We start from the raw sequence: 15,759 nt of genomic DNA on the forward strand, positions 1-15,759 counted from the left end.
CTCCTTAGTGATGCTCCAGGGATGAATTTACCCTCTCCTGTCCTGCAGATCAGTAACACTATGATATTGAAAGTAATGCTGTGCTACAAACAGCTTTCCTTATGCTCAAAGGAAAAAAAATAACCCAGAACCTTTTATATGCGAATGGTTTTACTGTAAGGTTGCCTGCTTTACTCAGTTGACATTCCTTCCTAGCGTTCACGTTGAAACAGGGCTAAGTAAAGATTCATGTGGTAGTGGTGACAGGAGGAGTTGTTACACAAGATGTAAAGTTTCCCTTGGATTTTATGTTACAATTTTTTCTCATTACTTAAACAAGAACTACACTGAAGGGGTGCAGGTACCGGGCAATAAAGATTTCCCTTGGTGCTGACAAACTCTGAGACCACAAATGGAGGTGCTTACATGCCACAAGTGATACTGCATAATGTTCTTTTCCTTTAGGCGAGGGATTTCTGTCACAAAGGAAACATCTTTATATAAGAACTACTATTGTAGAAAAAAAAAAACATTTAGTCCTCATTATACTTGAAGATTTCAATTCCAGGATATTTTATTCAGTAATGTATGGAAAGTATTTCTAAGCGTGCCTTATTTATTACACTGCTTTTGGAGTTGCTTCAATTATTGTCAGTTATTCTGCTTTATCGTTTAGTCATACCCAAGTACAACAGAGGAAATATGCTGTTTTTTAAAGAAAAGAAGGAAACAAGAATACATGTTTTGTGGACAAAACTTTCATACCTGATATATATAAGATGCCTACATATCTGATTTGCAGGTAGTTTATTGAGTCCATTTGTGAGGATTTTGACAAATGAAAATTTTTTTTTTGTGGCAATGGGTTGTTAAAAAATAAAGGAAACAGGAAAAGAGTTTTGTTGGAATGCTGCAGTTCATCTGTGGGTCACTGGCATGGGAGTTTAGGTGCACGTGATGTGTTAATTGAGAAAGGAAAAATCCGAGACAGGAGTTGATTTAGAACAGTAGATGCCTGTATCAGGGAAACAAACAAAAATGTAAACCCCCAGTCATATTGGTCAAAATACAGATAAGGTTATTGTTGGACAACAGTTGGGGTATTTCAGCTTTTAGGGGATTGGTAGCTATTTTTCTGTACTCCTCAAATCACTGCAAGGTGATGATATATAGAGTAAGAATATTTTATATTCACAAGCAGACTTTTTTCTTTTGAGTAATATGAAATAAGGTTTGAAGTATTGATGGTAGGGTTATTGAACAGTGACATTTCAACTATTGTTTTTTTACTTTTTAGAATACTTTACAGTAAAAAAGTGAGATACAAAAATTAAAGTAGCAGTCTTTTAATGAAAATCCCAATTGCAAGTATCAAAAACTAAGCTGATCTTCTTATCACATTTATTTGGTTTTCTTTAAAAAGTTTAATTTTTTTTTTCCTGATATGTGAACATCATGAAAGCTCTTACTCTAATAAGCCGATTTGAATACAATGATATTGTAAGCTGAAAATGTTTCTCTGTCTTGAATGTCTGAAACTTAGTGTATGTGCTTTGGCAACTGGTTGCAACTGCAGTGAAAGCCAGATTACTGCTACAAAGAATGCTTATGAGCTCCTTTGAAATTGCCATTCTCCAAGGAAAATGTCTGGACATAATAAAATGAGGATAGACTGACAAGTGAAAGGTAGATGGGTAGGTGGAACAGCTGCCACTGCCTTCTTTCTCTCTGGGTATTCTTTTGAACAAGGGCTGTTGTTACACCACATTAAATTTTCTTATGAGTCAGTTCTTACAAACTTCATTTCTTTCAATATGGCTGCAGTAAGTTCATGTCAGCCTGACATGACTATGTCAGAATCTTGTCTGGCAAATATTGTCTTACTATCCTATCCAATTTTCTTTGGTGAAAAATCTGCTTGTAGGAGTTTTTTCCCAGGTAAGATGGCAGAATATAGAAAAATTCAACAAATTTAAACATTCTTTGCCCTGTCGTGCTGCAAGAGCCTTCAAAATTCAGCTTTTCAGTGGTGATATCTTTCTGTTTCTTGAAAAGATATATGATTATATTTATAGCTTTATAGCTAGATTATATTTATATGCTTATAAAATATTTATAAAAATTTTGGCACCAAAACCTTTCCTCTGACAACAGTTTTTTATAGTTTTTTTTTTAGGAATGTGCTAAATAGCTACAAGTAAACTTACTGATAGCAGAGGAAGTTTCTAGGAATAGCACCCTGTACAATTTTGACTGTCTGGTGGAAAAATATTTGTGATTTGTTTTAGACAAAGCATTGATTTATGGATTGCTAATGTCAACATACATTTGCTAGATTTTTACTTCATCAGGTACAGAGTTCTGTACCCCCTCTGAGCTTTAAGGTCATGTGGTTATAATTGTTGTCTCAGATGATCTTTTTGTCAGAGTGGGGCTAAAATGTTTTTGCAATGGAGGTGACCTTGACTGAATAATGAATCAAAGTAGGCTCAGGTATCAATCACTAATTATGCCATAGAGAAGATATTTCAGTAGATTTTTAGATGTCATCACTCAAAGAAAGACTGTTTTAAAGGATGAGAGAGGTTTCATTATCCAAAGAAAATACTTTCTCTACTATGATTTAGAAAAAATTTTTTAAAGTTTTACATAAATCCCTGAGGTCCTTAGGGAGTCCCAAGTTCTGCTTTAGCATAAGGATGTACTATGTAGACTTTCAAAAGGATGTATTTTAGTTTTAAAATTTTAATTCAACCACCTGGATATTGAGGACTGAAGGCATTCATTCTGAGGACATTTTGTTACAATCCACCTGTAGGCTAAAACTGAAGACTGCTATGCCTTACTGATTCCCTGCTCTCCTAGTGCACATTTGGTTTATTTTCACAAAAATTGTTAAAATACTGAGATAAAAATATATTAAAACCAACTGGATCAAAGTTAGTTCTGGTCTATTAGATAAATCAGTGCTCACTCAGGTGCTGGGCTGCAGTTCAATCCAAGACATTTGGCTCAGATTAAATTAATTTAATAGTCACATCTCACATATCTTAAAACAGTGGGATGTTCTGCTTGAGAAAGGCAGAAAATGGAACTAGCATGAATGATGGATCATTTCTTACCTTTAGGTGGTCTTTTCAGACTTGAATTTATTTTGAGGGAGAGCTGATCCTGCTTATGTTGTCCTTGGCTTCTGAGTTAAATGAAACAAAACAAACTTGTCTCAGGATTCTGTTTTTCCAGTCAAGTGTGAGCAGGATTTTGAGAAAGATGCTCCAAATATTACGGTTCTCCGTACCTGAAGAATTTTTGTATTTCTGTACTCCTTTAATTACAGAAATTCTCTACTTAACCAATTAAGTAGATGTTCCTTTGCTGTTATTTAAGAGAAAAATGAAAAAAAATTTTTTTTTCCTTTATTATATTTAACTCATTTATAACAATTTAAATACATCTGAAGAATGTCCTAAGTCTGCTTTTTGAAACTAAATCTTCTTGCACTTGCAAAACTGTAAATTAAAGAGACGTGGAACTGCCATATTTCAGGACTTTGTTCTGTATATCTTAAAGGAATGAAAATCCTTTTTAGATGATTGGACCTGCTCTCATGAGTAATGACTGTTTGCCCCTCTAAATGTTTTTTTTTTGCCAGTATTATCTTATCTCTATTATTATATTACAGATCACTCCTTTTGGCAGTATGAGTATTAAATTTACTAATTAAATTCCTTAAAAGGAAAAAATTAGATTCTTGGGCTTGTTTCTTAATGTCTGAGCATTTTTATTTAGCTGCTTTTATGCCCTTCGCCCCCTTTTAATTTCAAGACAATATGGCCATAATCAGACATGGTGAATAGATACCATTTCAGTATATATAGTGAATAGATGTCCTTATTGGTCATCCAGTGATTACATCAATTTGTGACAGATAGATTTGTGTTTGGGATTAAAGAATGGTTGCTGTGTTTAGGTGTCCACACACTTCTATTGAGCTAACCAAAGCACCAAATTTGAAGTCAGTGCTGGCTTTCCTCTAGTTCCATAGTAGCTAATTTAGCATAAACCCTGCTGATACAAACTTATTTCATCAACATTCTCTGACAAAGCTTGAAACACTAGAGTGAGTTTTTGGCAGTGGATACTTTCTATCATTTTTGGTTTGGTACTAAAATGATCAAGGCCACCTTTCTGTACTGTTGACTCATTGCCTTAGATTGTAGCTCCACAATGAATTTATGCTGGTCATGTCTCTGACTCATGCATTTGTCACCATATGTTGGACCAAAATCAGGAACTGATCCAGTTAAACTAACTTAGAAAAACAAAACTAAAGTCATTTTGATTTGCATCAGTTCCTCAATCAGGTTTGTTGTGTTAATACATTCATGCCAGAGTAAAGGAGGGTTATTGATAGAAGAAACAAGCAGTCAAAGGTACTAAAGGGGGAAGGAGTACTTGTTTCTACATCAGTGCCAGCTATTTGCTGACATAAAGTGTTTACATAACTGGGATTATAGAGTTACACTGAATCCCAAGCAGTGTCACTGGATATGGGTAAGAAAAATGAGTGAAACAATTTGTATGGAATCACAGAATTATCGAGATTGTAAGAGACCTTCAAGATCATCTAGTCCAACCATCAACCCAGCATCACCAGAATCACTCCTAAATCATATCCCCAAGTGTCAAATCCAGATGCCTCTGGAACTTTTCCAGAGATAGTGACTCCACCACCTCCCTGGGCAATTTATTCCAATGCCTAAACACTCTTCCAGTGATATTTTTTTTCTAATATCCAGTGTGAACCTCTGCTGGCACAACTGAAAGCCGTTTCCTCTTGTCCTTTCATTTGGGACATGGCAGAAGAAACCGACCTGCACCTCACTACAACCTCCTTTCAGATAGCTAGAGAGCAGTGAAGTCCTTCTGAGCCTTATTTTCTCCAGGCTAAACAACCCCAGTTCCCTCAGTCACTCCTCACAGGAGAGGTTTTCTAGACCCTTCACCAGCTCCATTGCCCTTCTCTGGACACGCTCGAGCATCTCAGTGTCTCCTTTCCTGAAGTGAGAGGCCCAAAACTGAACACGGTACTCAAGGTGCAGCCTCATCAGTGCTGAATACAATGGGACAATCACTTCCCTGTGATTCCATGTTAGTATCAGCTCACGATTGCCAGTTCTTTCAAAGATTCTCAGGGAATAATGATAAAAACAATAAGAAAAAAATTCAGTGCTAGATCAAAAGAAATTAGTTTGTGGATCAAAAAGAAATTCAAATTTTAACTTGTATTTTACTATTTTTAAATGAAAATTTTTGTAAGTGTAATGCAGTGAAATGGTTCAGAAAAAAACTTCTGTCTTTTTATGCAGTTCTTCAGAAGATAAACATCCTCTTTTGCCTTTCCTCCTTTCATTCCTCTGCTTCTTCTTGATCTTACACAGTATTTTCAAGTTCATTGAAGCATTACATTTTTTAAGGTTATCACCAAACTTGGGCCTCTGGAATGGATTCTTAATACTCCCAGTCATCACAGAGTTCATCATGGTAAGATAAAAGTGGAACCCCTTATTCCTTGGTGTGTTTTTTTTTTCTCAAGGTCAATATTTGTATAGTAATAGTAATGTAATAAAATTATATTGTAAAATCAGTTTACAGAAAGATTTTGATTTTGACCACTACTTCAGAAATGGTTCCTCTTCCGTAGAAAATTTCACAGTATTTTAAAAAACATTTTCAGATCTTCTGTTTAATTTAAACATTTTTATGTTTAAGATTAATTATTGAGCAGAAATTAAGTCTGGATAACATGAAATAATTTAAAGACTTTGAGCAAAAAAATTCAATGTTTTTAAGTATGAAGTGATAGAAAAGCATCTCATCCTTCCCTGACTACTGAATCATCAACAAACACACTTTTGCATTCAAATTCAAGCACTGTATATGTGAAAAACATGGCTAGGTTTTAGAAGAACTTTTAAATATTTTAGTGGAATTTGATTTCACCTGTCTGAATTATTGGTATCTCAATTCACAGAAGTGCATGATGATTGATTTTTCACCAGTATTCAGAGGCCTTTGAGAGTGTACTGCGTATGTAAATTGTATTAATAACTCCACTGCATACTGAAAAATATCATGAACATATCTGAGAAACAGAGGTGAATTTCACAGATGTCCTTAGCTCATTCAGTGTGCAGAAATAGTAAGTTTAAAAAAAATATATAGGGGAATGGAAGAACAATTTGAAACAGACTCAAATGTACAGTGGATGTTACTAATGTTTATTATATCCTCACAATCACTGTATCCACAGTGGTGGTGCTGTAAGTGTCTAGTCCTTTAAATTTGCACAACTACTGGTAATCCTCAGGGAGACACTCTGCTGTTATTTGCTCATCTGTAAACTAAACTAATGCTCTCATCCTGATTGGAGTTAAGCTGAATTGTTCCAGAGCTGATCAGGGGCTGTACAGTTGCTCCAGATTACCTGCATGAACTTAAGGATATGTAACCAATATTTCTTCGCTCATAGCTTTGAGAGGACTGCTTATATACAAATATATTCCCTAGAAAACATAGAAGGAGCAGTTTTCCTCACACTGAAATTAATAGGACAGAATCAGATGTATGATATAGAGGATAGAGACACCTGATAGCTATTAATGAGATGATTACGCATATATGCATTTAGCATATATTTTCTTAGGTATAAACTGGTGGAATCATTCTTGTTTGCTTTTTAATTTGTTTTTTATAAATATATTTTGATCTGGTTTTACTCTCCAAATGAATCCTTTTATTTCATAGAAGTTTTGGGTGTGACAGATTGGATTTGTATGTTTGAATCTGAATAGAAGGAGAGCAGTAAGGCTGTTAAGGAAAAAGAAATTTCATAGAAGTATGAGGAATGGTGGGTTAGCTATCTTTTAAAGTTATTTTTAGGCTATAAAGCGATGAAAATGATGACTTTCCTTCATAATTCAGTTGCTAGTATTCTTCTTTATCCCATTACTTGTCTCATAATTTATTTTTATTATAGGTAGAAATCCCTACTGCATTGACAAAAATTATGGTGGCACACTCATTATCTGGGACAGGATATTTGGTAAGTTACAGAAGGTGTTCTCTGTCATGTTTGGTCAGTGTGGCAAAAATATGTATACGTTTGAATTTGATTGTTTGTCATTCTTTTGTTTTCTTCTTCCATCAGGAACATTTGAGGCCGAAGATGAAAAAGTTGTGTATGGCTTAACACATCCAGTAAATTCGTTTGATCCCATCATGCTCCAGGTGCTATAGTTTGTGTCACTGACTGTGATATCTTCAACATTCAGTCATATTCAAAAGAAACCCCTCTATTAGGCACAGTTGAGGCCATCCTTGCATTCCTGACCAGTCAATTACTTTATCTACAATTTCTTCAGTATTTAATTCTGAGACAGCCATTTCCACTCGCTGCACTGAGTATATGCAGAGTTTGTAGTAATCATGAAAATACAAAACAGTAAAATGAAAAACTGATTAGAACAGTGATATATAAGGTGTTGGACTGAGTGAGATCTGTTTTGCAATATGCGGTGCAATACGCAGTGAAGCACAGACAAAAGTATATATTTAAAAAAAAAAGAAAAGTAATTAGTGTGGTGCTTCTTAGATTTATTGGTCCAGGTTTAACTTAAGCTAGATTAAAAATTCTCTGCAAAAACATGAGAAGTGGTGGAGTCCGTACTTGCTTTTCATGACTGTTCATCCAAGGAGGAATCTCAAAGAATGAGAAATTCTGCTGTCAGGGCTGTCAGGGCTGGAAAGTGAGAGGATGTGCAATTATATCCATTTCATTCAGATACAAAGTAATTTAGTTATTGAGAGTATGTTGTGTCAAGATCCCAGTAACCAAATCATGTAGCATAAATATAGCTATACAATATACCACTAAATACTCTGGAGTGATTACAGGAGACACAGATGGAAGAACAGATTTTCCTCTGAGCAGAAGTCATTGTAATCCTCACCAAATTAACCAAGGGCTTCATATGACTTTTGCCTATTTCAGCCAGGTTTTCTGAACTGTCTTCATCTATTTCTAATTTATTCTCTTTACAGAGTTTGAAAAATAATTTATTTGAAAGTTAAAAATGAATAAAATATAATGTTTTATTAATCTTTTATTTTGCTAACAGTGAAAAATTACTTACTCTTTTTTTCCCAGTTACGTCCCTTGGCTCATATTTGGAACACGTTTTGGGCCACACCTGGATTCTGCAATAAGCTTTCTGTCATATTCAAAGGGCCAGGCTGGGGACCAGGCAAACCTAGACTTGGCCTTCCTGAGGAAATCCCGGTGGTAAATAGAACATGCACAGGCTTTCAGTTGTGTGTAATTTACTTGGACCTCTTAATGCTACTGGATCAACGTTAAAAACTCTGCACATGCTATTTTAAATTAGCAAATTAGCAGTCATAAAGCATAGGGGAAGATGAAATGGGAAAAGAAACTGAAGGAAATGAATGTTTTAGCTGTGGGTTTTTTTTCCTTTTTATTTGAAGGAAAAAACATATTTTTAATTTATTTTTTCATTATTCATTTCCTGAAGAGATTTTCAAAAATTTTCTATGGAATATAATAATTTCTCTTTTTTTTCTGATGTGGACATGCACAAACACACAGAGTTAAACTCTGTCTCAGACTAGGTAGTACATAAGTTTGACAGCAGATTATCTTTCTTCAATTATCTGTCTCCCTTTTTGTAAGTGTAAAGAATATTAAGGAGCAACAGGCCATAGCAGGTCGCTCTTGAAGGCAAGTGTCTGTTTTGCTTTATACAGATCACTGGGAAAGAAGTTCCCTTCAATCCACCTGTACCAGCTTATTGTAATTGCTATGCACTTGTACATTTTGCTATAATAGTGGACTTGTACACCGAACTTCTTGCTTCTGTAAGTGTAAGTAATTCCTTCCTTTATGAAATAATACCTCCTGCTAAGAGCAATGACACACGACATGTTTAAATATTAAAGCATTGAGCAGAGGCTCTATAGCTGACTGATATCTTACTTGAACTATTAATAACTAGATTCTGTAAAAAGAATCAACATAAGTGGCTAAATATATAATTCCATGGTATTAAATATATAATGTTTGATATTGTTTAGTAAACAGTTTTTAATAACCATATCAGTTATTTACATAATATAAATAATTTGCCTAGAAGATGTATGTGTCTGCTTCAGTTTTTAGAACCTCATGAGGCTTGAAACTCTGTAGGTTTAAGATGTCAAGGTTGGTCATACCATTGGATGCCCAGGCTTTAGAAGGAAGATTGCAATGGTCTTTCAGTGCTTGCAGTTGGGAACGTTTCTGTCAGCATGAATTCAGAATTGGAGGAGAACAAAGTCAGGGCAAATCCTTCTTCCAGTCTCCAATATACAACAGCATTGATAGAAATACAGCAAGGAGAAGCATGTATTTATGACCATGGGTTTGGGCTGATGGGATCTCCGTGGTAACTGGTTGCTCTGTGGATACCTGGCAGCCTCTGAAGGTGAACTACAAGGCCATGTCCACCTACAAGAAGGGAGACATTAACTGTTTCTAAGGTTTCACATCCTTCCAAGCTCCTTTTTTTTCTTCTTCCTTTATAACTTTCCCTCATGTACTAAAGCTAAAATTTTCTTGTTATGAAGCAGAATGTGAAACACCTCTCAAGACATACCAGAACACCACAAAAGTCTATTATTTTGATAAAATGCCCTTTGGTCTTCTTCATAAACCCTTTCTAAGACCTCCCTAAACAGCAGTGTTCTTGTTGAGTTTGTGTCACCCATGTTGCCGTAGCAGGCTGTAAGCATGCCGGGGGCCCCTTGGGTTCTTCAGCCTCTGCCCTCCTGTGGGCCTGCCTTGTCCTGGCATGCTCACCTGGCAATTTCCAACCCTTGGCCAACAGCGGTCACAGTCCCCTGCCCACCTCATTGGACACTGCAGTACGTAGCATTCCTGGTATGATACAAAAGGCATACTCTTCTGATTAGTATGGAGTTATTCTACATGCCCTGTTTGCCTCTGCAGTTGCGGGGAATTAGGAGATTACTAGGTCATCTGAGGCTTAGTTTGTTCTAGGGACAGGAAATTAAGCCTAGGCTAAGAATAAATGCCTCCAAAATATACAAGTGAAACAGTATATTATATATACATGAGTGACAATGTTCTTATATTGAGAAAAACCTCTGCAGGGTTGTCCAGATCCACTTCTAGATTCCTACATACATTGCATAGGAATCAAACTCTGTGTTTGAGTTTTTTTCATTTGTTTCGTTCTGCTGTTGGGTTTTGGTTTGGTTTTTACTTTGTTGTTGCTTTTAGCAGCAAGAATTAAGGAGTCTGATTTTTTCCTGTTTTATTGTTTTTTCTTTTGGCCTTTTTCTGGTCCTGGAAGGAAAAATGGATGGTCCAAATTATTTTATCTGCTGGTAACTGCAGCTGTTTAAGAATAAATAATAAAGAAAGTTGAAAAAGGCACTCAGACTCCAGATAATCATTAAATTCTTTCAGTCATGGAGGAAACATCCTGAAGATCCACTATTTATGAACTTACTGTAGAAAAGCAACTATGAAATTCTCTGCACAAAACTGCAGGGTAATAAGGTAGGATAAGAAGGAGAGTACAGGGCCTGGAAGCACCTCGTCTCAGGACATAAACCTTCGGTGTGGGTGTAGAAAGTGCTGGTCCCAAGGCAGAGTTCCAGCATCGCTCTGCAGCACAGTGGGGAAGCTGTCATGAGAAGGAAGCTTGTGTATGAATAACTTTACTTGGCAAAAATCTTCCTTCAATATCAGTTTTCCACTACACTGAATTATGAAATGTCTATGGATACAACTGGAACGTTCTGTCTGGCTATGAATTATGTCATAACTGTGGCATAGCTCCATAAATGGAGAAAACTAACTGTTTTCCTCATCTTTAGGTATAAGTTCCATTTCATAACAGCCGTAAGACACAGCACACAGCTATTACATTTCTCAAGTGATTACAGTTGCTCAGTGTTTGGTCTCGCGCCCTGTAGAAGTGTTAAATTTCTCTATTCGTAAAGAGCAACCATATACCTTCTGTCTGAATGACCTACATTTAACTTATGAAAAGAGCAAAACAGGAAAGAAAAAATATATATTTTCCACAGGAGAGAGCATACAGTGTTTGTTTTCTGTATAGTGGTCTGCACTACATCTAGTGAATAAAAATTGCTTTCTGAGCTCTGCACATCTAGATCTGATCCAAAGCTCATTGAAGAAATGGGATTTGGATCAGTCCCAGAGAGAGTGCTAGGAGTGTAAAACTGCAGCACATTCAAAGCAAAACTCTCATAGCTCCAGAACTGCAGGTATCGTATAAATTGAAGTGCACCTTAAACACATTTTGCAGTGTCTTTTTTTATTGTTGATAGATACTATAACTTTTACTGTGCATATAATTACATGAATAAGTGAGCAGTTTCAGTTAAATGAAAATTAGTAAGGGGTAAGATAGATCTCTTGAAAGTTGAGAACACATTTAATGTATCCATTAAGTAGGGCATCACCAAGTAGTGTGTATGCAATATTGCTAAGAATTTACAATTTTTTCTAGGAATTCTAAGTTAAAATAAATTCATACAGCCAAAGACACCTAACAGCAGAAAATTCATAGCATTGTATTAGCGTTCCTAACTTGAATGTTGAAAGTGTCTGATGTATGAGAGCAGGGCATCTGTTAACTTAGGAAACATGCTGGCATCATTCCTAGCAGTTCTTTTGAACCACTGGACAAATCAGAATGAGAAAATGCATCCATGTTATTCTTCAAAAGGAATAGAAAACCTGTTTCTTTGCAATATAAAAGTCAATTTGGAATATTTCAATGCTCATCTAAATACAGGTTTGGAAGAACATTTCCTTTGTTTAAATTAATTATTTTTTCATTACTAAAAAACCCATGAAATAATAATGCTACGGCATTCTGTTAATTACAAAGCCATGTAAACCTCTTACTAAATTCAATAATCCCCTTCCCCCTCCTTTTTTAAGGCTCAAAGATATTTTTAAAGCTTTGAATGAAATGAAAATCCAACAGAAATATTTTTTTCTGTTTGATTGCAGCCAATAACCACATTGCAAAGTTGTGGCTGACTTGTAATTGGGGAACCTGCTGTGGTCCCACATGCTTCTCTGTTTATACAAATACTCCAGTATATAAATATTCATTTATTTTATATATACATCCATGCATATGTTTAAGTGGAACAAGGATGCTAACACTAATGAAGGTGTAAAAGGCACATTCTTTTCACACTGCTGCTTGCAGTGCATAGATTTAATATATGATGTTAGTTTAGTGATATAACCCACTGACTATTTTGTTGATTTTGGTAGAGTAATGCCTAGAAAATGGATGCCTCAGCTGCCAGCATCCACTTCATAGGGTGATACATGTTTGAAAGCAAATAAAAGAATCAAGGCAGCATATACCACTGGAACTGTAAGAGAAAGTTAGGGAAGCAAACTAACAGTGGTAAAATCTATGCTATATGGCTGATTTTCTAAAACCTATTATTCCCAGTTGCATCTTGGTGTATTTTGCTGAAAATTTCTCAGTAATCCTTGACTAGGAGTACAAATGAGGGAACAGGGTTTTTTTGTTGTATGTGAATGTGGTGCGTGTACCTATGGTGAAGGGTAACTTACACCTTCTGCCTTCATGGTTCCCAGTAAGGCTTTTTGTCTCACCCTTCACTACTCCAAAAGCTGATGTTTTGGGAAGTGGAAAGCTGCCACTCTATGCTCAGGCATTACAGTGCCATGATTTTGTGTGAATCTGATGATAGTGCCAATTTAAAATTAATCAGGATCTGCAGGTTGTGCTTTAGAGTCCTCCAGTCCTTCACATTCTAAGCCACAGCGGGTATTGACCATAAGGAGTTTTACAAATAGCTGGTGTTCAAAATAGTATGGTTCAAGTAGGAGTATGTATGAAGAGAAATGGAAATTGGCCTGAAAAAACAAATCTGTAAAATATGATCACACCTGGCTTAGGTAGTTACTATGCCAAAGAACCTCATGTAGCATTTTAACCACTTAAAGGCTTGTTTACATTTGAGTTTGATTTTTTAAAAAATCATAAGGGTGCTTCAGTTCTTCTGGTTTACAAACAAACATTAAAATGTATTTCTATTCCCATTTTTTTGCTGGAACTCCATGTTTATAACTGATCTGAAATTTATTAATTTCCTTTCAAGTTCTTAATCTGTGCTTTATTCTTCTGTGTTAGATAAATGTAGGGAATAATTTTAATTTTTTTTCCTGTTCTTCTGGAAATGTAAAATAAAATATATCTTTGTGCCAAGAAAAAAGTCCTTGATAGAAGTTATAGGTAAAACTACCACTAAAATTTGACCCCAAATTGTCTGCTTTTTGGGAAGTGTTTCCATCATTTGCTCAAATCCAACTCTTAATGCAATACCAAATTTAGGCTTTAGGCTTGCAGTCTAGCTAATGGCAAGAAATGGAATTCCCAAAGTGCTTGGGCTATTCCCACATTCCCAACATGCTGTCTCCATGAATTTCAGCAAAAGATTGGGTTAATAACAGATTTTCAGGCACTTCAGTGAAGGTACTTAAAGGCAGGTAGAATGAATCAGCATCTCAGTTTTCTGCAGCTGGAGTTGCAAGGAAATCCCGATGCCTGGGACTAGCTAGCCAGCTTGGGAACACTGGAAAGGCAGAAAAGTTTGAAATCATGCAGCTCTTTAAAACTGGAAACTGGGGGCACCCTTGCTCATTCATAGCATGTTCTGTTGGATCCTTCCTGAAGACAAGTATTAGCACCTGTATGAAAACCATCGCAGTTTCATTCATTTTCCACCAAGTGTGATTTTAACCATATATTGTAATGTAGCAATTCTCTGACTTGATGGAAATCTGGATTTGATGTTCAGTTCTCTTTCCTGCCTAAGAAGATACAAAATCTTGCTCTCCTTTTCTCAGAATAGTGCTCTACCACTCTGGGAGCATTTTTAAGGCAGTCTGCAGAACCTGGTGCATCACACTGGAAACAAAGAAAAATCAGACCCACCTGGCAAGAATGAGTAGGTTAAAAAAACATTTAATTTTTCAACTTAAAAGTGAGGACAGTCTTTAGGGAGAAAAGTCTTGAATTTCAGTCCTCATTCCCTGGAAAACTCCTTTATTTGACAAGTAACAATCATTGAAAAGCCTATCAAAGCATTTCTAAGAAATTTATGGGTGAGTTCCATTATGCCTGTGCCAAATCATATTTTTCTTTGCTTACTTCTTGAATTTTTGTATGACTCAGTTTGTACAGGAAGCTGAAGAGGGAGTTGAACTCAGTATGGCTAGATGAGCAGTTAAAGAACTCCTCATTTAATTAAATTCAAATAGAGTCCATGCCTGATTTTTATAAAAAAGCTCTGTCCAAACATTATGTCACTTCAAAACAAACTCTTGCTATTGCTAACAATGGAAAGTTTATCGTAAGGAGAAACGGAACAGATTGGTAATGTAGAAATGCAGTAGTAAGTTTGATTCTCACCTGGTACAAATCTGTGCAACAGATTGGCTTGACAGGTGTCATTTGTAAGAATTGTGTTCTGGCTTGTAAACTGGTGAGGCTGCTGTTTAGCTTGCTCATTTCTGGGATTGAGTTTTCTTTGTTCAATAACTGTTGAGGATATCTAAGTAGGTGTTTGTGATGCTTCAGGAAAACAACAGAAACCCGCCCAGACTGAGTGTGTGGTTTGATGTGTTTTGCAAACATGGGCACTCTAAGTTCACACAGCTGTAAAACTTGAGAATATCCTCCTGTGGCCTCCCATGCTCACAGATACTTACCTTAGATCTCTTTGAGGGGTTGGGGCCACGACCGAAGGAAGTTGGGCATGTCACTGAATGGGATTTATTGAAATCAGGGCAGACATTCATGGAGGTTTTTTTTTTCCAATGGCTGCAATTGAAGTGCAGGATGCTGTTCATAAACTGTTTTGCTGTTGAAGCAAGAAAGGATTTCTATAACTCAGTCAGATCCACTACTTTTGTTTTGTTTTTGTTTTAATGAAAAAAACGAAAGCTTTTCAAAACTAATATTTGAAACAAAATCAGGGAGGGAAAAAGAATACTGATTAAATATTTGATTTTCAAGGGCAGCTTTGTAGAATACAAAATAAATATTTAATAAATTTTAAAAATTCAAACTGTACAATCAAAATAATTTCTGTTTTCCTGGATTTTTTTTAATGTAATTTTGATGTAAATTTTAAGGACGGAAGTCCTCATGCTGCTATTCTTTCAAGTACTCATGCACATGTTTATTTTTAAAAGTGTTTTAGGTCTGATTGAAATTAATGATAGGAGCTAAAAAGTTGTGCTAATTTAGGAACCAAGCATTGAGTTATCATGCAGGGAAAACACTCATTTTGTTTCTTCTTAAATATGATCATGTCATGTGAGTTGTTATTCTCACCAGTACATTGGCTTTTGTGTCTATTGGGATTCAAAGATGACTATTGTAAAGACCTGGTAACATATGATGAAATTAAAAGAGCAGGGCTGCTGTGATTTTTATCTAGAAATACATTTCTTCCCTCTTGAGTAGAGTCAAAAGGAAATCAATAACTTTGGGGAAAAAAACACATAGGACAGAAGGGAATAACAATAATGTTGTTTTGGAAATACAGCATCCAGGAAATGACTATGAAGGTGGTTACTCCAAGTATGTGTGCTATCCAGAGCAGATA

At 35.8% G+C, this 15,759-nt stretch overlaps 1 protein-coding gene across 3 annotated transcripts in view; it reads left to right on the plus strand.

Annotated features, from left to right (window-relative positions):
- AGMO (alkylglycerol monooxygenase) overlaps nucleotides 1-15,759 on the plus strand; it is a 226,441-nt gene that overhangs the window by 98,151 nt on the left and 112,531 nt on the right. For 2 of the 3 annotated variants that reach the window (XM_048304344.1, XM_048304362.1), the window contains exons 6-10: nucleotides 5,457-5,523; nucleotides 7,019-7,084; nucleotides 7,190-7,269; nucleotides 8,189-8,323; nucleotides 8,806-8,922. In XM_048304344.1, the coding sequence (XP_048160301.1) occupies nucleotides 5,457-5,523; nucleotides 7,019-7,084; nucleotides 7,190-7,269; nucleotides 8,189-8,323; nucleotides 8,806-8,922 (465 nt within the window). The remainder of the gene's footprint in view (nucleotides 1-5,456; nucleotides 5,524-7,018; nucleotides 7,085-7,189; nucleotides 7,270-8,188; nucleotides 8,324-8,805; nucleotides 8,923-15,759) is intronic. The other variant, XM_048304353.1, reaches the window with a different exon arrangement.

Source organism: Corvus hawaiiensis, chromosome 1 (assembly GCF_020740725.1).
Source record: "Corvus hawaiiensis isolate bCorHaw1 chromosome 1, bCorHaw1.pri.cur, whole genome shotgun sequence".
Taxonomy (NCBI): domain Eukaryota; kingdom Metazoa; phylum Chordata; class Aves; order Passeriformes; family Corvidae; genus Corvus; species Corvus hawaiiensis.